General features: G+C 30.7%; 4 protein-coding genes across 4 annotated transcripts; 2 read left to right on the top strand and 2 right to left on the bottom strand.

Moving 5' to 3' along the window:
* Window positions 1-798: 798 nt before the first annotated feature.
* On the bottom strand, window positions 799-2,490 carry LOC113861141 (putative pentatricopeptide repeat-containing protein At3g05240). Its single transcript, XM_027493756.1, has one exon. The coding sequence runs from the start codon at window positions 2,488-2,490 to the stop codon at window positions 799-801; it is 1,692 nt and encodes a 563-aa protein (XP_027349557.1).
* Window positions 2,491-5,055: 2,565 nt separating this feature from the next.
* LOC113861254 (mevalonate kinase) lies at window positions 5,056-8,411 on the top strand. The gene is made up of 5 exons (XM_027493955.1): window positions 5,056-5,331; window positions 5,413-5,656; window positions 5,829-6,082; window positions 6,547-6,960; window positions 8,090-8,411. The coding sequence occupies exons 1-5, from the start codon at window positions 5,199-5,201 to the stop codon at window positions 8,206-8,208; spliced, it is 1,164 nt and encodes a 387-aa protein (XP_027349756.1). The 5' UTR covers window positions 5,056-5,198; the 3' UTR covers window positions 8,209-8,411.
* Window positions 8,412-9,520: 1,109 nt separating this feature from the next.
* Window positions 9,521-11,612, bottom strand: LOC113861255 (NADPH-dependent aldehyde reductase 1, chloroplastic-like). The gene is made up of 4 exons (XM_027493956.1): window positions 11,422-11,612; window positions 10,958-11,331; window positions 9,851-10,215; window positions 9,521-9,768 (listed from the first exon to the last, which is right to left on the bottom strand). The coding sequence occupies exons 1-4, from the start codon at window positions 11,542-11,544 to the stop codon at window positions 9,746-9,748; spliced, it is 885 nt and encodes a 294-aa protein (XP_027349757.1). The 5' UTR covers window positions 11,545-11,612; the 3' UTR covers window positions 9,521-9,745.
* A 4,589-nt stretch (window positions 11,613-16,201) lies between these two features.
* Window positions 16,202-17,448, top strand: LOC113861256 (uncharacterized GPI-anchored protein At3g06035-like). The gene is made up of 2 exons (XM_027493957.1): window positions 16,202-16,283; window positions 16,937-17,448. Exons 1-2 carry the CDS (start codon window positions 16,202-16,204, stop codon window positions 17,446-17,448), a joined length of 594 nt encoding a protein of 197 aa, XP_027349758.1.
* The last annotated feature ends 4,819 nt before the right edge of the window (window positions 17,449-22,267 follow it).

Raw genomic sequence — 22,267 nt, 5'->3', positions numbered from 1 at the left:
AAGTACATGGAGAGATAAATCGAATTTTGTTGAGGTATAGTTTTTTCCCCTAAACCCACGTGCTGGTTTTTTAAGTAATAATTGTAGTAAATGTTTTATTGCATTCCAATAACTTTAACATTTACACTACTCGGCTTTAGAAATCATGCTTATCCAAAATGTTTTTCCGGAAGCTAACAACTTGCCATTGGAAGATCACTCGTGATCTATCTGGATGGACCGTTGAGAGTGAAAATGGAAAATCATGTAAGGATTTCGGTTAATCTGCTGAGTAGATAGTGATAATTACAAGTATGTGATGTACATGGTGTCGAATTAAAGTGGGTAGATGAAAATAGACAAACTAAGATTGGGTCTGGGTCAGCACCAAATATGGAATAGTTGAAGTAGCTGTTTCCGTCAGCCCAAGGTTAATCTTGATCAATAGTCATGCACATGGCCCGTTCCACATGGGTATAAGGGGAAGGTTAGAGCGCGTGTAAACCATTCTATTATTAGTAACAATAAATAAAATAAGAGAGATACTATACAGAATTTTACCACTCTTAATTCTGAATTTTGCATGAATTTGGGTCAATTTATAGTGTAAACTTCACGGGTGGAAGAAAAGGAAGGATTCTAATCAGGCAGAACTTTGCCTTCATGTTAGTCTCCTTTTCATGACCAATCCTTCATGAATCCCATCAGAGCCAACATTACCTGAAATTGATGGGGGAGACTCTTTTCTTCCCAGTTGTGCTTACTCCACGGATCATTACTTTTATCATTTAAGACAACCAATAGATCTCACCATGATCGTTAGGTTGACAGCTTCATTTCAACTGAACTATGACCTATTGTCTTTGTAATCCTTTTATGCTTCATAGATTTTCTAGTCAAATTTACCTCTTCCCACCTTTCAGCCTTAGCATATATATTAGATAGAAGAACATGAACTCCACTTTGACCAGGTTCTAGCTCTGTTAATCGTACTTTCACTTGATTGGCAGCACCCAAGTTTTCGTGAATCTGGCAGCCATTTAAAAGAGCACCCCATATGGCAATATTTGGTTGTACCTTCATTGTCTCCATTAATCTTTCTGCCTCTCTGAAATGACCTGCCCTACTCAAAAGATCAACCATGCAACCATAATGCTCTCTTCCCGGCGTTATACCGTACATATTTGTCATTAGTTTAAAATGTTTTTGAGCCTCTTCAACCAGTCCAACATGACTACATGCGAATAAAACTCCGATGTACGTAATATGATCAGGGACTAGAGAACTATCCTCTTGCATTTTTTGAAACGTACTCAATGCTTCATTTCCATGACCATGCATAGCCAAACCGTTGATCATGCTAGTCCACATTACCACATCTTTCTTTTGCGAACTACTAAAAATCTTCTGTGCACTTCCTATCTCACCGGTCTTGGCATACATGTCAAGAAGAGCAGTTGCAAGGACAATGTCTGTTGCAAAGTTGGTTTTCAATAGATAAGCATGAACAGTTTGTCCCAATGCCAGAGCACACTGATGAGCACAAACACTCAAGACACTCAGAAAGGTAGCCTTATCTGGATAATAGCCAGCATCCCACATATCAAAAAAGAGATCTAGCGCCTCCTGATGCCTCTCATACTGGTTGTAGGCATTAATCATGGTGTTCCAAGCAACAATGTTTCTGCGAGGCATTTTGTCGAACAGGTCTCTTGCAGTCTTCAACCTACCACATTTAGCATACATTTCAAGAATTGCAGTTGCCAGAATGATGTTGCAGTTACATGTGGACATAAAGGGATCATAACCAGCCTTACGAACACGTTGGTGGACCCGTCGTCCGGTATCAATGTCTCTACCACGAGCACAGGCAACCAAAGCATTCACCATGGTGATTTCATTGGGCTCTACACCCCAATTATCCATATCTTCAAACACTTTCAAAGCTGCACATGGTTGATTATTATTCACATACCCAGCAATCAAACAAGTCCAAGCTACCACATTCCACTTGGGAATATTATCAAACACCTTCAACCCTGACTTCATATCTGCACATGACACATACATATGGAGCAACCCAGTAGCAGCATAGGCATCAGCTTCAAACCCAGATTTAACTATGCAGCTGTGAATACATTTTCCACAATCATGATCAGAAACCACACAACTTGCTTTGAGTACAAATGGGAAAGTAAAATGATCTGGGGAATACCCATTTTGTATCATTTGTCTGTACAGAAGCATAGACATTCTTGGATTGTGACCGTTAGCATAACCTCGCATCATGGAGTTCCAAATGTAAACGCTGGGGACATCAATTTGGCGAAATACTAAGTATGCATAGTTGATGTCCCCAAATTCTGAATCCACACAGAAGTCAATAAGCTTGCTAAAGGGAATTATGCTTTTAATTGTTGGGGTTGTGATTATTAGCCCATGCAATTTTTTCAATTCATTCATATTTTTGCATTTTGCTAACAGAGAGAGAATGATGTTTTGGTGTAGCATCGTCAATTTTTATTTGGTTAATAATAATCCCACCTAAGCCCTTATATTATTATTAGGGGGTGTGGTGGTGCCCTGTAAAATAAACCAATATTAGTTACATGAGAGATATAATTCTATTATTCTACCAGGTTAATTCTATTATTCAATTATTTCCGAAAACTTCATGTGAATAAATTGTTTCAATTTCTTGATAGAAGCCATGGGAATGAATATGGAAATAAGTAATAAAGTTACAATCTGGAAACAGCTCAACATGAAACCGCTGCCAGAGATGCATATTGATGAGTATCTCATTTGATGAATATTTGAATGACTTACCATTATTTGAAAAAACAGTTCCAAAAGTGATATTATTAAAATTCAATATTATTATAAGAAAGGAAAGGTGATTAAGATTAACCAGCACATACACACATTGAAATAGAATATTTGCAAACAATGATATTATAAACTGACCAATTTGTGTTTTTACTATATAAAGATAGCACTTGAAAGATGAATATGAATATGTAGGGAACAATTACGTGTCTCGAGCATATATGGTTTCAAGACATCATTATATTTACATTTCTGTAATTTGTCAGGTCCTATAGACAGATAAGCGATCGTTTGGATTTATAGAACGAAGCATACTACTAATAATCATTCCTTGTAGGACTACTATAACAGAAAACACACGTTTTGATGAGAGTAAAAACCAAAATTCCACTTGATGCCATAACTGGCACTGTCCAAGGATGAGAACAAAATCCAACAAGGTAAGAACTTAAACGTGAATGACTAATAAGGTGTTATTCAGGAAATCCATGCATAATATATGTCCAAACAAGGAGTCATTGCCAAAATGTAATTAATGCACGCTACAAAGAAAGAGGTTAGATTAGCATGTTTCTCATATCATTTTGTTTCATTGCTGTTACTGAGTCACTTTCTTGCAAGGGAAATCATTGAAATTAAGTTGGCATGGCCAATGTGAAAGAGTGTAGCAATGGCAACAAGGGAAAGGAAGCATGCAGCTACAAGAGTACACCAAAAACAAGCGATCCATGGCCATTTAGAATCAAGCTCACAACAGATATTATGCGCTGGGATAGCCTCAAAATCTCACCTTCTAAGGAGTTAGAAGAACACATTCTAGGACTCTTGAACGAAAGTAGCAGCAAAGCTTTGGAGTCATGGATTCCGGTAAACATAATGATTTATGATGTTGATACTTGTGAAATTTATGATGCAAAGTTGTCCAAGAAAGAGTCATTTTGGTTTGATCCTATGCCTGTTTTGGGTGAAAAGCCAAAGAAGGGTGAATGTTCTTATTCTTCTTATAAGTTAGATGTGAAGGAGCCTCCTTGTTATGATTTGGAGAGGGCAAGGGAAGAGTTTGCTTATTCAATTGAGCCTTTTAGACACATTATAAGGAAAAGGGATCTAAAATATGATCAAGAAATTGGACTTCGCTATTGTGGTGGCAAAGTGGTAGAAGGATTTGAGTTTTCAGTTCTGCATTCCTCATTGCCAAATATTCATTGCTTTAGAATCTAGATTGTGAATTTATATGAATATAAGAAAGATAGATGATGGTGAAGCACATCGCAGGTGTTTGCATTGCTTTCATATGATCAACTTCAAGGAGTTGTTAATTTTAATTAGTGTTTTTCATGAGTGGCTTTTGACAGCTTGTTGCTTACATAGAAATCCATAAATTTTCTCACCTCATATTGGTTTAGTTAAATATTTGAAACTAGCAAAATTTAAACTTAGTATTTAAAAATATCATTTTTTTACAAATTATTATTTTTAGCTCTTCAATTGACATAGTTTATGGAAAGATTTTTAAGTGTTAAATTTTGTGTTACGTGAATTAAAAAGATTAAAAATAATTTATAAAAAAATAGAAATTATATTTTAATAAAATATTTTATAAAAGTTAATTCTAAATTGAATAATTTTTAAAGAATCAAATACTTAATTAAGTCATTTAATATATATATGTATATATATTTTATTATAATTTAAACCCATAATCCATAATCTTTGATTATGAGATAGTTTGAAGAAATTTCTCAACTAACATGGAAAATAAGATAATTTGATTATAAAATAAAATTAATTTATATGCTTTAACTTATAAAAATATTTGTATGTTCAATTAAGATAACTTTTTGTATTGTATAAATCAAATTAACTACAAAAACCTTTATTTATTTATTTTATTTTCATCGCATATAAGTGACTATAAAAAAATTTATCCAAATAAAATTACTTATGCTTTAGCCTTTTTACTCTAAAAAAGATAAATTCCAATGTTAATACAAAAATACAAACATACATTCCTTATCTCCAATCTTATTCATATAACAAAAAAATTTTAAATTAAAAAATAGGTCCGTACACTGGATACTATTTTATAATTTATTTTAAAAATCATTTATATATATATATATATTTAAAAAAAACACTTGTGAAAAAATGACAAAAAATTACCGGAAATAAAAATAAAAATAAAAAGGGGTGTAGGGTCTAGGTAATAAATAAAAAAGGACACGCATTCCGCATGGAGCTGAAGTGAAATAGAAGGGGACACATACATGGCAGAGAAGAAGAGAAAAAGAGAAATTGAAAATGGAATTGTAAGAGAGTGAGAGTGAGAGAGAGAGAGTGAGAGTGAGAGAGAGAGAGAGAGAGAGAGATCGAGAGGAAGAAGAAGAAGAATGGAGGTTAAAGCGAGAGCCCCGGGGAAGATTATATTGACCGGCGAACACGCTGTCGTTCACGGATCCACCGCAGTAGCCTCTTCCATTGACTTGTACACATATGTGTCTCTCCGCTTCTCAACTCCTTCTGGTACTTTCTTTCCATTCTTCTTTCACAATTCATTATTATTTCGTTACAACGTTCATATTCTCATTGTCGTTTGTGTTGTAGACAGCGAAGAATCGTTGAAATTGGTGCTGAAGGACGCGGCGTTGGAATTCTCGTGGCCAATCAGTAGAATCAAAGCGGCTTTTCCTGAATCTGCTGCTCCGTTATCTTTCACGCCTTCCTCGTGCTCTGTGGAGAATGCCAAGTCTATTGCAGCTCTCGTTGAAGAACTTGACATACCTGAAGCCAAATTTGGACTTGCTTCTGGTGTTTCTGCTTTTCTCTGGCTATACTCTTCTATTCAAGGGTCTCTGTTCATTTTCTTCACTTTTCTGTTTTAGTAGTTAATTTATTTCATTGTAGTGTCCTGTGATTCATGTAGTTGACCATCAAGAAGAGTGAGTGATAAGACTTTGTTGTTGTAGTTTGGTTAATTTATTGTGTGTGTAGTTTTGATTCTGTTTTTGTGTGTTGTGTAGAATTAAGCCTGCTACTGTGACTGTGACTTCTGAACTTCCGCTGGGTTCGGGCTTGGGTTCATCGGCGGCATTCTGTGTGGCACTGGCGGCTGCCTTGCTGGCTGTTACTGATTCTGTTTCTTTGGATGTGAATCACCAAGGATGGCTCTCCTTTGGGAAGAAGGAACTTGAGTTGGTAAATGCATTGGCATTTGAAGGTGAAAAGATCATTCATGGAAAGCCCTCTGGAATTGATAACACAGTAAGCGCATATGGTATGTTCGGGCCTTTGCTAGAAAATTCCATTTTCTGTTTTTTGCTTCTTTTTTTTTTGTTGTTGATATATTATTGGGACATGTATTTCTGCATTTTTCTTGTTACTAATGCTGAGGATTGCAATTTGAATCTTTTGTATTGCTGGATACAGTTGGTGGGTTTTTATCTCATCGATTAAGAAACACTTTTTGTGGTTATAAAAACTGTGGGAACAAGCAGTTATTCTCTGTTAATGGTCTATCCTAGAGTTAGTTATAATATATTTAGCACTAGAGGAATAATTTGAAATCATCTTCAGCTATACTGGGTTCTTCAAGAGAATTGAAAAATACACAGTATAGGTGGGAGATATATCTTGATCAAATTGTGTTGGGACTTGTTCGGAACGTTCAATTATCATGTTCTGCGTTATGTAAGTTATGACCTTCGCATCTGCAACTCACTCAATAGTTACCATTATCAGGTAATGTTATCAGCTTCAAGTCGGGTAACTTGACACATATGAAGTCAAGTGTGTCACTCAAAATGCTCATTACTAACACCAAAGTAGGGAGGAACACAAAGGCATTGGTGGCGGGTGTTTCAGAGAGGATGCTAAGGCATCCAGATGCAATGGCTTTTGTGTTTAGTGCTGTTGATTCTATTAGCAAGGAACTGACTACCATTCTCAAGTCACCCTCACCAGATGATCTCTCTGTAACTGAGAAAGAAGAGAAGATTGAAGAGCTAATGGAAATGAATCAAGGTCTGCTCCAGTGTATGGGGGTCAGTCATGCCACAATAGAAACTGTTCTTCGAACAACATTGAAGTATAAGTTAGCTTCCAAATTAACAGGAGCTGGTGGTGGGGGCTGTGTTCTGACATTGCTTCCGACATGTATCCTCTTCACTTATTGTCCTTTTCTATGTGTTTCTAATGTTTTCATAACATCTCTGGTTTTCTTTTTATTCAATTTTCTTGCCTATGTTTAGTTGATAGCTTATGTTACTTTGCTTCTAAGGAGGGGTGATATTTTAATGAAGGGGAGGGGAAGCACCCTGTATTTGGTTTGCCAGAGGTGGGGGAAAATAAAGTAATTTACTATTATACTATTTCAATATTAGAATGAAACCACTAAGTTGAGGTATTCAAACTAGTGATAATTTTATAAGCACATTTTACAAACTTCAAGCCTTTTTCCTCTCCTTGAAATTCTCCAAATATAGGAGAGTTAAAAATGAGGGGGGAGGGCTTTCTGCCAAAAGGATTATCCTGGATGTTCTCATGTTTATGTGATATGCATGTCGTAGTAAGTAGATACATAAGGCATTTATAAAACTGCTATTTAGGCCGATTTTGGATTAACTTCTAGCATGGGAGTTTTTCAATTGAGATAAGTATGAGGGAGCTCATAAACTAGAATCAGATGCTTGATGAGAAGTTAGGTGAGGGGCTTGTGCAGAAGTTAAATGAGGAAGTTCCAAAAGAAGTTGTGGTGTATAAGTATTTGCTTGGAAGTTTATTCTTTAGTGAACGAGAGTGTATAAGTGCTTGTTGAAAAGTTAAATGAGGAAACTTCTTGATATGTTTTACTTTTTTATTTTGTAAGTGTTTGTTGAAAAATTTATTTAAACTAATTCAGACACTTAGGAATACAAGCATGGTTAGAAAACTTGCGGGTGATTCTAGGGTCCTTCCTTTATTTGATTAAGATATCTTGCTAGTGACAGTGAAGACTTATTTTTAAGAGGGCACTGCACCTTCATCCACTTTATCTTTTTGACTCATTTATGCTCCTTGGAATGTTGCTCTACTTCTAACGTCACAATTTTCTTTCTCTAGGTACACTCTATAGGTAATTAAACAAAATTTTCATGTGGTGGATGATTTCGTGTCTTTATAATGAAATGTAAACCAAAGTTGTTTCCTTACTCCTTGCCCATCATGATTTTTTACCTTCTAAGTATCTTGAATATGCTATTTAATCTCAGCTTCTTTTATCCCTTCCTTGACATGCTTTAATCAGTGCTATCAAGCACCGTTGTTGACAAAGTGGTTGCTGAACTGGAGTCAAGCGGGTTCCAGTGTTTCATTGCTGGAATTGGCGGGGGAGGTGTCGAAATTAGCTTTGGAGCGTCGTCTTGATTTTCTATTTTTTATTTTTAATGATCAAAGGAGTGATCCTCAAATAATCAAAGGATCAGATCCTCAAATAAACATCATCAAATTATCTGCTTCTCTTTTTAACATCTTGTGCATCAATCTGTAACTTTTTTTTAAAAAATTTTTAAAATCAATTTAGACTTTTTCTAATTCAATCCTGAACGGAAATTGGAAGTTATAAATTCCCATATTTGAATAACATCATGGTTGTCAACGGGATCGAGGAGTGGTGAATCGAAGATTACATGTTTTATTTACTGAAATTTGCTTCTATCCGATAAAAAATTAGGGTAAATTAAGTGAACTTTGGATTAAAAAATTTGGGGTAAGTTTCTACATTAAAACACGTTTTAGAAATGGTAAGGAAACGTATTTTTGCTTGCCACAGCGTGATTCAGGTACTCTGTTTTTTTAGCGGTCAGCTGCGAAACTTATTACCCATTTGTAGGTACTCTGTAGCTCGCTAAATTAGTGTTGGACTCGTTACACCCCAAAGTTTAGAAATATTGCATGGAATAACGTTATGATTCGGTTAGGATAAGTTTTTAAATAACTATTTTTTTGTAACTTAAAATTAATTTATATTTTTTACCTTTTCAAAAATCTTATTTATTTTTAAAATTTTAAAATTATTTTACATTCTTTTAATTTTAAAAAAACTCTCATTTAATTTCTGGTAAGTTAATTTTAATTTATAAAGAAATTATTTATTTTTCCATAAACACCTGGAAATTATTCAGACTAAGTCTATAACAAATTTTTTAATTGGACAAGCTAACAAGATAGTTGCTTCATGACATGTATCACCTAATTGTTTTAGGGGCTTTGTATCCTTAATCCTCATCTTTATCTTTAAATATAAAAAAATTATTGATTTTCTAGGATTTTACACCAACTAGTTTGATACGGCGTTTTTTTTCGATAAATAACATTAATAGGTTTTTTTTTTTAAATACTAACTTTAGCCTTTATATTTAAATTTAAGGAACCAATAGTAATAAAATTTTATTAAAATAAAAAAATTTATTGTTCTTTTATAATTCTAATGCAGTGAACGTTTTCATTTCTAATAGAATTTTTAATATTAAAAACTCAGGTTAACAATTTTTTTTTAAATGTGTGTTCATGAATATATCATAAAAGTTTATATATAGTAAATTTTTATTAAAAATAATAAAATTTCACAAAATTTAACAAACCAATAATATTAAATATCATAATTTTTAATAAAAATATTATTTTAAATTTTTTAACATTTACTTTGAACATATGTTAAAAGATCATTAAATCATTAATTAACTAAGAGGCTAAGGTAACACGAGTCTTTAAATACGTCTTACATTCAAGAACTATTTTATTAGTTTTGCACATTGAAAAGCAGAAGTACACAGAAACAGCTAAGCCACACATTCATCCACAAACAAGGGTAGGTTTGCCATTGGCGAAACAGTTTTACGTAGACACGAACCACAAACATTACATAAATCAATTTCGAGCAATGAGTATCATTTACCCTTCATCAAGCATTCACAATCATTCCACCTGAAAAGCAAAATAAAAAAAGTCAGAAAACCGAATCATATTGTATTTGAAAGACGGACGGTGATAGCATTTGATGACTCACCATTGGGGTGAAGGACTTGGCCAGTGAAGTAAGAGGAGTATTGGTTGGTGGCAAGAAACAAATAAGAGGGAGCCACCTCAACAGGTTGGCCAGCTCTCTTCATTGCGATTCCAGCTTCTGTACCGAGTTGAGCAGTGTCTTTGGCAGAGAGAGAGGATGGTATTAATGGAGTCCAAATGGGTCCAGGTGCAACCCCATTCACTCTTATTCCCCTGTCTACCAGCTGAAGTGCCAGTGCCCTCGTAAACCCTACAATGGCACCCTTTGTTGACGAATAGTCCACCAATGTTGCGTATCCTTTGTATGCATTCACTGATGTCGTGTTTATAATGCTACTTCCTCCCTTCATGTGCTTCAGTGCATGCCTACATGCATACGTACCTTATTCTTAGTTATACATATCTAAGCCTGTGCATTGACTTATAGAAAGTTTTCATTCAACATCACAACCAAAATAAATTATTGAGAGAATTTCAGCATGTTATTTTACTTAAAGTGTAATTCAATATAGTGTGTGCTTAATTTTGTTTCTTTTGAAGAAATAATAACCCCATTTGTTTAAGTTCTCTTTTAATTTAAAGAACTTTTAGGGAGTGTTTAAGTTGTAATTTTAATGATAAAGTTTATTATGTGAAGCTAAAAATAAATTATGCAAATTATAATTTTTTTTATAAGTTGTTCATAAATTCTTTTAAATAAATTGTTACTATATTTATTTAGGTTTTTGAAAAAAATTAAATTAAAAAAATATTTTTCTAATTATTTTGAAAAATTGTTTTGAATATTTTAAAAAAATTAAAATTATAACTATTTTTTTAATTATAAACAAATAATATACGACTTCTAGCTACTTTAATTTTTTATAAATCTCTAAAAAATAAACGATTTTATATATTTTTGAAATTACGAATTTTTAAGTTTAAACAAATTGGTACAATAACATGAGAGTTTCCTGAAATAACTTTTGGGAAAAAGCATTAACATAAAATATTTAAATAAAGATAAATATTATATAAATTTTTTTCTTCTCTTCACAAAAATGAACTCTGAAACAAATTCTCAAGAACACATGACAAATAAAATAAAAACTAAAATAGTGTATTTTACCTGGTCATGAAGAAATAGGAGAAGATGTTAGTTCGGAAGACTCTCTCGAGTAGAGGCTCATCAATATCTTCGAGTTTATTCTCGTGTTGCTCAGCTGCATTGTTCACAAGAATGTCAATGCAGCCATAAGCTTTAACCACTTCTTCCACCACTCTCTTGCAATTCTCATCATAACCCAAATCTGTCGGTATAGCCATTGGATCCTTAGCATCCTCAGTTTTTGCCTTCCTTATAATTTCAAGCGTGTCACTCGCGTCCTTATCCTCATCCCCTTTCACGTACGTGAAAACCACTGTGGCACCCTCCAATGCAAACAAGTTGCACACTGCCCTTCCTATTCCCGAGTCACCCCCAGTCACTACAGCTACCTTTCCCTGCAAGTTCACCCAACACGATCAAATTCACTTATTCAGTAAACTCGATAATTTATTAACACAACATTAATTGTTGTTGGATAATGGTACCTGAAGTTTATTTGATGGTTTGTATTGGGGGTCGTTGAATTGCGGTGGTGGATGCATGAGATATTCTTTGCCAGGCTGCGTTGGCTGTGTCTGAGGGGGAAACTCGTAATCACCAGAAGCCATTTTCGTGAACAAGAAAGCCTTTAATTTGTGAATTACCAAAAATTTGGAACTGAAAATGTGGTTTAGGTTTGGATGAAAAGCGAAGATATGAGAAGCTTTATAAAGAGATGATTGAACAAAGTGTGCATGTGCGAGTAATAGTGGCGGGACACCCTCTTGATGGCTGCATGTGTTGATGGCAATATGAACTCAACACGTTCCTTTTTAAATACAAATATTTTTAATAATTATTTTAGATAACGACTCTAAGAGTTTTTTTTTTATTATTATATTACGTGATTTTTGTTGACATTAAATATTTATTTTTTATTTATTTTAGAATTTTTAAAAAGTATGTACCTTCTTATAAAATTAAAGAGTTTGTATACCTTTTGTATATAATCTAATAGATTAATAACTTGTGTTTTAATAAAGTCATGCCATGTAATTAAATATTTATTCTATGAATCATTTTTTTATTATTTCTGTAATTCAAAATGAGATTTTAATTATCACAAATTATTTCATTTTTCTATGTTGTAACTAATATATTAAAATTAATAAAAATTAATTATATATTATAAATTTATAATTTATCTTTAAATATTTATAATAATTAATGGCCAATAAAAAACTTGTGCAAATATTTATTTGCATAAGTAATAAGTGAGTGTATTGTTATAAATTTTATAATAAATAAAAGAATAAAAAATATAAAAATTAATGTCTTTAAAATATTTTTGATTTCTTATTTTTAAATATGGTTATTTTTATTAAAAAAGGGGCAAGAATAGTTGTTTTAATTGGTGTGAATTATTTGCTTTTATTTGTGTGGTGAATGGTGATGGCAAGTTCATGGCAATTTGTGTGTGGTTGCTCAAAATTTATCGTCAATGTTTTAATAATGGCCGGTGGAAAATGATGCAAGATCATAAAAATAGGGTCGACAAAACAAATTATTTGGCTTATCTAGTTTATTTTATATTGAGCAGTTCAAATTTAATTTGAACTTAAAATTTAAAATCTAATTATTTTATTTTATTGAATGAATCAAATTCATAATAATAATTCATTTTATTAAAAATTGTCGTCATTCTTTTATAATTTAACATAATAAAGAAATTTTTAATAAAAATGTATCATTTTAATATACTTATACTCAAATTTAAAAATTAAAATAACAACCTTTAAAACTAAAAGACATTAATCTATTACATATAAAAATATCTCTAATTTCTCTATTTATTAAAGTACCACAATAAAATTATTTTAAATTTTTTATCTATATAATATGATATTTATTATTAAAAATAAAATATATTTTATTTATTATTTTTTGAAATTTAAAAATAATTAGACAATATATTTTAATTTTTATTTTAAAACATTGACTTCATTTTTTAAATTTTAATTTAAATATTTAAGGAGAACATTTATTAAACTTTTATTATTTTTAATAAAAAATTATTATTATTAATCAAAATTGACTAAAACTTTAATTTAGGAAAATTTTTAAAATATTATAATTTAATAATTTATGAGGGTGACTCGAGAAACTGGATAGTGTTACTTGAAATTAACGAGAGGGGGAAGGGGGGTTATTGCTTTTTTTAATATATTTTAAAAAAGTAAGTTATTAAAATAAAATAAAACTAAAATAATTTTTCTTTTTAGAAATCGTTTTTTTTATCTCATCGTCAGTTTATCCACTAAAAATTAAATAAATTTTGTATGCAACGAAATTAGAAAATTAAAACAAGTGGCGACGATGAAATAAAAAGATTACAAAAATTAAATTGGAAAAATATTTTAATAATTAGTTTTTTAAAAAAATGAATAAGCGGGGAACGAGTGACGGTGACTCGCGGTGTTAAGTCGCGTGTCGAAAAGGACAAAGGCGATGGACGAAACCTTTAAGTAAAGTAATGTTTTGTTTTGGGTAAAAATAGTTGGCTATGCTTTTCCTTATCCTTTTTGTGGGACACCTGTCGCACTATCCTTTCTTCAGTTACGTTTCAAATTTGGAAAACTTCTCCTCTGCACGTGACCCACGTGATCATTTCCTTCCACCCACTGCAAATTTTCAAAACCATATATTTTCATCAATAACATACTTTTAAGTATAAATACTAAGATATGAATTTTTTAGAAAAAATTATAAAAATATTAATAATTTAAAAAATTTTTAATAGTGATTTTTAATATTTTAAAAAATTACTTATGATAATTTTTAATAAGTTTTTAAAAAAATATTTTTAGTATCTTGAAATTTTTATAATTTTTACTCGTTTCATCTCTAAATTTTTGTATAAAAATTATCCAATTTTTTTTAATATATATTATTCTTTAAAAATTATATAAAAATAAAAAACTACTTATTATTTATTACCCTTTTTTATGGTATAAAATAAATACTTTTATTTTATAAAAATATTACAAATATTCGTTATTTGATAATTTTATTATTATTATTATTATTATTATTATTATTATTATTATTATTATTATTATTAATATTTCAGTTTTAAAAGAAATTTTCAAAATATTAAAAATATTTAAAAATGTTATTTCCTTATTGACAGAGTCACAAACTGAAACACGTTCTAATTAATGTCACACCGTATTTTAGTTGTATGCATTCATGCTCGACATAACGATTATTCGGGTTTAAAATCATTTTTGATATTAAGTTTTCTTATAAAAATTATTTTAATAAATAATTATAATTTAATTTTGAATTTTTATGATGTAAAAATATTTATCAAATTAATTTAACTAATTTTATTTATTCATCTATATTTTAATAAAATCAGTTAATTTGGAAAAAAATCAGAAAATTTATTAAAAATTATAAAAATGGCTAGCTTATTTTATTAATTTTTTTTGTATATTACTATTAAAATAATATTTTAACTCGTTTCAATTAGTTTTATTACCGAATTTATGTTAAAAAATATCACCTGATAAAAAATTTATTGCAAGAGTAATTAATTAAATTACGTAATGTTTAATCAATATGCCCTTATTTTTATAAATTGTTAATCTTTAATGAAATATTAATTTAAATTTAAAAAAATTATTTAATTGTGTATAATATGATTTGTTAATCATGATGTGATATATTTGTGAGAAAGTATTTAAGTCAAAATATTTAATTATTTATAATAAATAAAATAATAAATATTAATTGTTAGATCTTATTTAAATTATTAAAATTAAAAAAGTGACGCACAAATTTTTTAATAAATGACTTTATTGTCAACTAATTTTTTATCATCACTTCATGTATAGTTAAACTTATAGTTTTTATATTTTTGTGAATATACTATCAAAACAGTTAGTATTTAGTCATATTTTAATAATATATTATATATTAAAATAAAATAAAATGATGAATTATTTAAAATTTTATAGACTTAAATTTTATAACAAGTTTCATTTAAAATTTAAAATTTATAAAAAATATTAAATAATATAAGCGTATAATTTTAAAGCCTGATTTTAACAAAGTCTAGCACAAACATGTAGAAATATCGTTGCGCAAATGTTTGTCATTTCTGTCACCTTATAATGTGAGATTAATTATACATTTTTTGTCTTGTTTAATTTAATGGATATTAAATCAATTTATTTTTCGTATTATAGATAATTTGAGTTTTTTTAAAAATCATGTTAAAATTTTAATTTGAATTTAAAATTTTGAAATTTTGTATATGTGGATGAAGAAGAATAAATATTAATCTTAAAAATATTTTAAGTTCTTGTTATGAACATATATTGATGGTCTTAATTTATTTCTAAACATAAAAGTGTTAAAATTCTTTTAATAAAAACCAATACTCTATTAAAATTATTAACATATATCAAAAGATTAAATTATTTTCTCAATATAGGCATTATTTACAAAGTTATTAAGAATACCTTTAATTATTGTCACATTTGAATTTTTGAAAAATAAAATATTTAAAATTTACTATGTTGAAGATAAATCAAATAGATTAATCATATTATTTATTAAAACTTCACTACTAAAATTACTCAATTAATAATCAATAATTTACAATTCCAGAAAAAAATTAAGAAGTTATAGTAAAAATTAATTTTGTGTAAGACTTGTCTTATTTAGACACGACCCTAGTTGAGCACATGATCTAAGTAAGAAAAAAAGAACAAAGAGTTTATTTCCTAGTGTGAAAGTTGGAGTTAGAAATGAACAAATAACTGAAATTGATGCTAATGGGTTGAGAATGTATGGATAAAAGACCAAAATGTTCAACACCATTAACTAAAGGTACCATTCCATTACCCCAAAACCTTTTAAAAGCCTGGAGAGGAAGAGGACACATGTTTTCAGATTTCAGCTTATTTTCAAAATGTTTATGTTTTCAATTTCGTTGAGAATAAAAATAAAAGCATAGGTAAACAAAACAGCACCCTAATTGTAAAGGTGGTTTGGAATTTGCCCGTTACACCAGCATTTGGTTAATATTATTATGATGAAGAACTAACTTAGATGATCATGGCCTTAGTTGTTACCTTGCATGTCAGCCACGTGGAAGATCAAGTACTTGATACCTGTTTGTTCTTCAGGCACCATCATCTCTTCATAGTAGAGTTTAGAGTTTATTCTCAACTTCAATTCATCGATAGGTGTTTCCTTTTGGACTCAAAGCACACCATGATCGCCTTCAAACTTGGTCTCATCTTTCTTGCACTCCTCTTTGCTTTTCTATTCGTTTCTATTCCGGTGCACTGTAATGGTACTTTCCCTTCCCTTCTCTCACACTTGCATGCAGTCTCATTTTTCTAATTCCATGTTTTAACACATTCTGTATCTCTTCTTTTAATTTCCCCCCCTAAGGAGCATTGTTTCAGTTGCTCGAAGCATCTTAGTTGTGCATGAAAAATTTAACTATATTTCGTGCAATATATATATATATATATCAACTTTTTCAACTGGATTTGTATCCTCTTTAACAATATCTGATGAAGTTAGAGAAAGAAAGATATATTTTTTATTGAGTTTAATTAGTTGGGCTTATAGTTAATCGTAACTTCTCTTCATTTGATAAATATTATAATTTTTTAATGTAATAACGTGCAAGGTTTTCCAAATTGATTTCAACTGGTCTCGCTTTGGTCTTAATTAAATTTACCCCAATTTGTTTCCCCCGTTGTGTTCTACAAATTTAAGCACCCATGAAGAATGACCATTATTCTAATTCCAAAATGTTATGTTTTTTATTTTGTGTTGAAGAAAATGGTAACCCCATGAGGTTATGTGAACTTAGTTTAATGAAATTCTTCCACGGATCTCATATTATGTAATCCAATGGCATTAACAGGTGGTTGGTTTTGGTTAATTATTAATTAGTGATCTGATATATACATGCTAATTAATTGGTTTCATTAGATAAGGAGGACAGTGTATTTAAGGGAATCAACAGTTACAGACAGACACGGAACCTGGCACCACTGAACCGAGTTACCAAGGCAACTTGTTTGGCTGATGAGGTTGCAGATGAAATAGAGGACATGCCCTGTGAAAATGTGAATCAATTCTACCCTGTTCCTGGTATTGGTGGCAACCTTAAAATCCGCAACTTGAAGAAACACATAGATAAGTGTGACATTAACATTAGCACTACTAGTGATGGGGTCATTCTCCCCGTTTGTGTAGCAAAATTGGAACCCACTATTGTGCTTTCTAATTACACTCATTCTGATCAGTATGCACAGTTTCTCAACAATTCCAAGTACACAGGAATTGGGCTTGGTTCTGAGGATGATTGGATGGTTCTTGTTCTCACCACCAACACAACCACTGGAAGTTTCTCTCATGCAACTTCTCTGCTTCCTAATGTTGCTTCCGTGGAGGTTTTGCTCTTGGCTTTGCTGCTTGTGCTCATCAATTACCAAGACTGAGCATTTTTATCTTTCTTTTAAGTTTCATTGTGGACACTTTAATTTCATTCCTCCTCGTGTGTAAATGTGGTGTGAACTTTGATTAGGAATTAGTTTATGTGCTGTTATTTATCTATCTTTTTTATTTCTCCCCTGACCATCTGCTTGAATAATTTAATCGTTACTGTGCGTGACTTGTTATAGAGAAATGTTTTGATATCCCCAAAGGGAACAGCTATAAGAAGAGTGTATTTTTTAAAGTGCGAATAAAAAATAATAGAAGGTTAGATAGATAAAAATAATATCATACAATATATTATATCAATTCAATTTTTAATTTTAGTGATTAATAATGGCACTGTGTATGTTATATAGTATTATGTTTCTGCAGGGAATTGAAACATGTTGAATTCAATTACAATCTTTTTTTCAAAAGAGGAATAAGGCTTGGAAAATTGGCACTAGAATATTCAACCAAGTTTGGAAGTAGAGGAATGAGAGTTATTAGTGGGCTGCAACTTCGTTAGTGGTTCTTTAAGTCAATTTATTTGGGCCAGTCATTCTCATTCTCATTGAAACTTGATTGCGTTTAGCGTTTCTACTCAAGTTGGGGGCCTATGGCATTTCATTTCCTTTTCAAGTGGGTTCTGATGAAAATTTAGTCCATTTTCCCCTCCCTTAGTATAAATGTATGACTAGCATTCTTCACTATTATAGTTGACCAAAAGAAACATTCACTATTATTAGAGCTGGGATGTGGAATCTTCTACTGCAATTTGCAAACAAGTTTTATTCTAGCGTAATTCATGGCCTAATTAATGGTTAACCATTAATTCCTAATCCACATAGTTTGCAAAAATTTATGATTGCAAAGAAATTTTTGCAAAGAAAACGCAAGTCATCATGATTAACTTTTGTATAGCAAATCTGCATATTATTTTAAGTCACCCCCACTGTGATTATTAATATATTATCAACCTAAAATCTTGAATAAAATTTTCTCATTTAGCTATTAATGCATTCTAAACCAGATTTCTAATTAAAAAAATTGTATTTACTGATTCTTTAATCGTAGTCCTAGTTAAAATTATAAGACTCTTGCTTTAAACATACGTAGTATGTAAATATAACCCAATGGTCAACCTCTTGACCAGATAACATGAGGAACCTTCTCTAAATCTTTGCTTCTGAAGGATACAGTGTTCTTTAGAACTAAGAGTGATTGATGATTGAAAAAACTATTAATGACAAACATATTCTATGTATGCCTCAACACTTGAAATAATATATAAATAAAAAAAATAACAGTTCTTATGTTTCAAAGCAGCTATAGTGTCTCTTGTAAAGACCTAGAAGAATCACCTACCTGTTGTGCAAAGGATCAGGAGAGGAGGGTACTTCTCTATTGACTGTAGCATAAGTGCTTCCATTTGTTTCATTGCTAAAGCTTTTCCTCCACACTGAAGACACGTTGAGTGCATGTTCCTCTTCTACTTTTACATATCGAGCACCCAATACTTGATGATTCAAAACGGAAACACTTAATAGTAGTATCAGTAAGAGATTCCCCACATGAGACCTTGACATTAACATCACTTCACTAAAATTTGTCAAAGATCATTACTGAACCTCTTCTGGCTTCTTTGGTTGGAAATAAACCAAGAAAAGCAATGAAAAGATAGATCAAGAGTTTGCGTGTGGCACGTGAAGAGAAGGGGAAGGGTTTAAGGTTTGGAAACACTTATGAGAATGTCACAGACCCAAGAAAGTTATGAGTTATGACCTATGAGAAATGTTTGAAATAGGAATAGTTGTTTCTCCACCTTCGTGAGCAAGACATAGCATTATTCATCGTAAAGAAAAAGGGTCCAGGGAACTGTAGGGATCAAATGGTCAAGCTCGTGTTTCAGTTTATTAGTAATATTATTTAGTGTGTCTTTGTATTTACTTTGAAAAACCTGCAAACGTACGTAAAAGCTATAACTAATAACATTAAAATAATTAAATGTAAACTCATGTACATTCAAACATAAATCTAATCAAGCACTTAATTTCAATTTCGATCAATGCACAGTTAATGTTTGACCATCTTTTCCATGTGCCGTACATGGTCAGTGTTAATGTAATCAAACCAGACCCGACATAATATAAGGACGTTTCAGGAATCTGAAGTTCTAGTTTGTGCATTGATGGTAAAATATGGACACTATTGTCTATTGGATACCAACCAACCATTCCTTTATATATTGTGAAATATTTATGGCCATAAATATTCTTCGAGTCAATTAAAGAAAACAACTGTTTACAAGGATCAAAGAGATGAACCCCAATTTCAGGATCAGGACTTGACTCTTCGTATAGTTTATTTTATTTTGTTATTTTTCCACCTTTAAAGTCCAAAATCTTTTGCTTAATGTCTTCAAGTTCGGTCAATTTTTTTTTCTAAGGCTAGTGTGACTTCTTGTTTCTTTTTCCTACGGTATCTTCATATTTTCACAGCACAAATGTCTCGCAAAACTAAGTTATTTGCTTGTTGAAGGAGCAAGAAATTTCAGTAAACTGTAAAATAAAATGTATCTTTTGGCTCGTGTTGTTGGGCTTTTAATGTTTCGTGTAATGTATTTTAATAGGGTTTATTTCTTTCTTTGGACTAGTTTGCGACAGCTTTTACATTCTGTAGCCTTTTTCTTTGATCCCAGTGTTGGGATTCGGCTTGCTTCAATCTATGCACTCGAAGTTGTGGCAGATATTAATTTGTCATTTTTTTAAGCTGATCAAGTGACTTGTAATTTGTGAACATGAGCTTCATTTCAATTAATTTATAGACAAAAGGTACATTTCCTCATGCACTGTTGGTGATATTTATTAATTAAAATTAAAATTTTATCTCAATAAAATATGATAATATTAAATATACATTATTGATAAATATCATTAACAGTTTATAAAAAAAAGTCCTTAATTTATCACTTCAAAACCTGTGGGTTTTGGGCGGTTCCTATGGCTATGAGACATCAAAGTTCTAAAGGGCAAAGTACTGTTTATAGCCTCTTAACTTTAGTTGGCACCGGCTGAAAATAAATTAAGTGATAGATGATTACCAAAGTTTGGCGTAAACACTAAGCAAGATGAAAAGACTTGTATGATATTGTGTTGACTTTTACTATCAATTGCTAAAACCATAGTGCTATTGGGGTCAAGGTCTTGAGGCATAATTATCGTGTGTTAATTTGATATGCTGATGACAGATATGATTATTGCCACTTAAAATTATTGAAGCAAACCAATAAAGTCTTCGTGAGGTTGGCATTCACACGGAGCACTTCCGTTCCGTAGTTTCTGCCTAATCTCTGATTCACTGTATTTTACTATTTTCAGAGCCAAATCATGTCCAAGCATTGCTAAAGTTGATAATGAGTTAAGCATAATTATGTAGTTAAATTTAATCTACTTTCGTATTGATTATTTTGGACTAATGCAGCGGTGGATTCTGCCTAATTTCTGCACGTTGTCTTTTTCGGACCCAAATCCTGTTCAAGCAGTGCTAAGGTTGACAATGTGTAAAGCATAATTATATACTCAATTTTAAATATATAATTATATACTCTTTTTGTCTTATTTATAAGAAATACATTTTTTTAAATATTAAAAATAAGAATTTATTTTCAAATATATTAATTGCTAATTTCTTTATATTCATTTATTTGTGTAATGAGTGAATGTTTAGGGTTTACTACTTTTAATTATTCTTGATAAATTAATTAGGACATAAATTAATTAGGACATCTCCAATAGTAATTACTTAAGTTAATTTTTTACATAAGTAGGGGTCGTTTATTTTAATTTACTATTGGAGATTGATGAACTGTTGCTTTTAAAAAGAAAAAAAATTAGTCTTGGTATAATCTTTTAAAATAAAAAGCCAAAAGATCTGAGTTGCAGGAGTAGAAACTTAGAGTTAAAAAGTAAATAAGACATAAAAATTAATAAAATATAATTTAAGTAACTTTTAAAAATTTAACCAATGAAGATATTCTTATTTATTTATCATGAAAAGAAATAGTTCGAAATTAATCTAGTTTCATGTTATATCTTTTGCACTGTTATGTCGGTGGATTATTCAAAAAGTTAGATTTTATATATTTAGTGCAAATATAAAAATTTGATGTGACTTGACATTACATAAGGGTCAAATACGTTTAGAAAAATATTTTTCAAAGTTAAAACAAAATTCACGCTCATTTAGTATAAAGTTAAATAAAATGAGTTTTAACTCATTAATTAAAATTGAGATTCGTGCAAAAATTCATATGATCCGCACAATTTTATCAAAATGTGAATTTTGATTGAAAATTGAGACAATTAATTTCTCAACTTAAAAACCAACAAACCCTGTCTGTTAGAATTCTATGGAATAATCACTGGATACGTAGATTAACAGAAGAAAACTAAAACTATAATGCCAACAAAATTACTAGTTTCGCATTGAGTTAAAAACTGAGGACCAATTCAATGCCAACAAATGATGTGACACCGAGGATCAGGCTTATCCATGTATGGTCATTATTAAAGGGATGAACAATCAGAACTCAAGCAACCACTTGAATCCAGAATTCCAGATTAGAGCAGCTATGTTATAGTCATAAAATACGTGAATATCTTGGGAATTCCAGTATTTGCACAAAAATAAAGGGGAGGGGCATGTTGATTGAATGAGTAGAATTTTTTATGCTCCGTAATGATAGCATTTTTAATCACCCATTAAATAATCTGTTTGGCTTTGATTACCCATACATTTTGTAAACCAAGATTTTATAACGAGATTTTCAACGTCAGCAAA

This window comes from Abrus precatorius, unplaced genomic scaffold (assembly GCF_003935025.1).
Source record: "Abrus precatorius isolate BTA unplaced genomic scaffold, Abrus_2018 Scaffold3, whole genome shotgun sequence".
Taxonomy (NCBI): domain Eukaryota; kingdom Viridiplantae; phylum Streptophyta; class Magnoliopsida; order Fabales; family Fabaceae; genus Abrus; species Abrus precatorius.
The sequence above is the reverse complement of the archived record's forward strand: the minus strand, read 5'-3'. Positions and strand labels throughout refer to the sequence as shown.

Coding starts and splice junctions, on each gene's coding strand:
- LOC113861141 (XM_027493756.1), bottom strand. CDS start 2,490: ATGCTACACCAAAACATCATTCTCTCTCTGTTAGCAAAATGCAAAAAT.
- LOC113861255 (XM_027493956.1), bottom strand. CDS start 11,544: ATGGCTTCTGGTGATTACGAGTTTCCCCCTCAGACACAGCCAACGCAG. Junction 11,332..11,421: donor AACCATCAAATAAACTTCAG/GTACCATTATCC, acceptor GTGAACTTGCAG/GGAAAGGTAGCTGTAGTGAC. Junction 9,769..9,850: donor CCAAGTCCTTCACCCCAATG/GTGAGTCATCAA, acceptor TTTGCTTTTCAG/GTGGAATGATTGTGAATGCT.
- LOC113861254 (XM_027493955.1), top strand. CDS start 5,199: ATGGAGGTTAAAGCGAGAGCCCCGGGGAAGATTATATTGACCGGCGAA. Junction 5,332..5,412: donor CCGCTTCTCAACTCCTTCTG/GTACTTTCTTTC, acceptor TTTGTGTTGTAG/ACAGCGAAGAATCGTTGAAA. Junction 6,961..8,089: donor TCTGACATTGCTTCCGACAT/GTATCCTCTTCA, acceptor TGCTTTAATCAG/TGCTATCAAGCACCGTTGTT.
- LOC113861256 (XM_027493957.1), top strand. CDS start 16,202: ATGATCGCCTTCAAACTTGGTCTCATCTTTCTTGCACTCCTCTTTGCT. Junction 16,284..16,936: donor TATTCCGGTGCACTGTAATG/GTACTTTCCCTT, acceptor TGGTTTCATTAG/ATAAGGAGGACAGTGTATTT.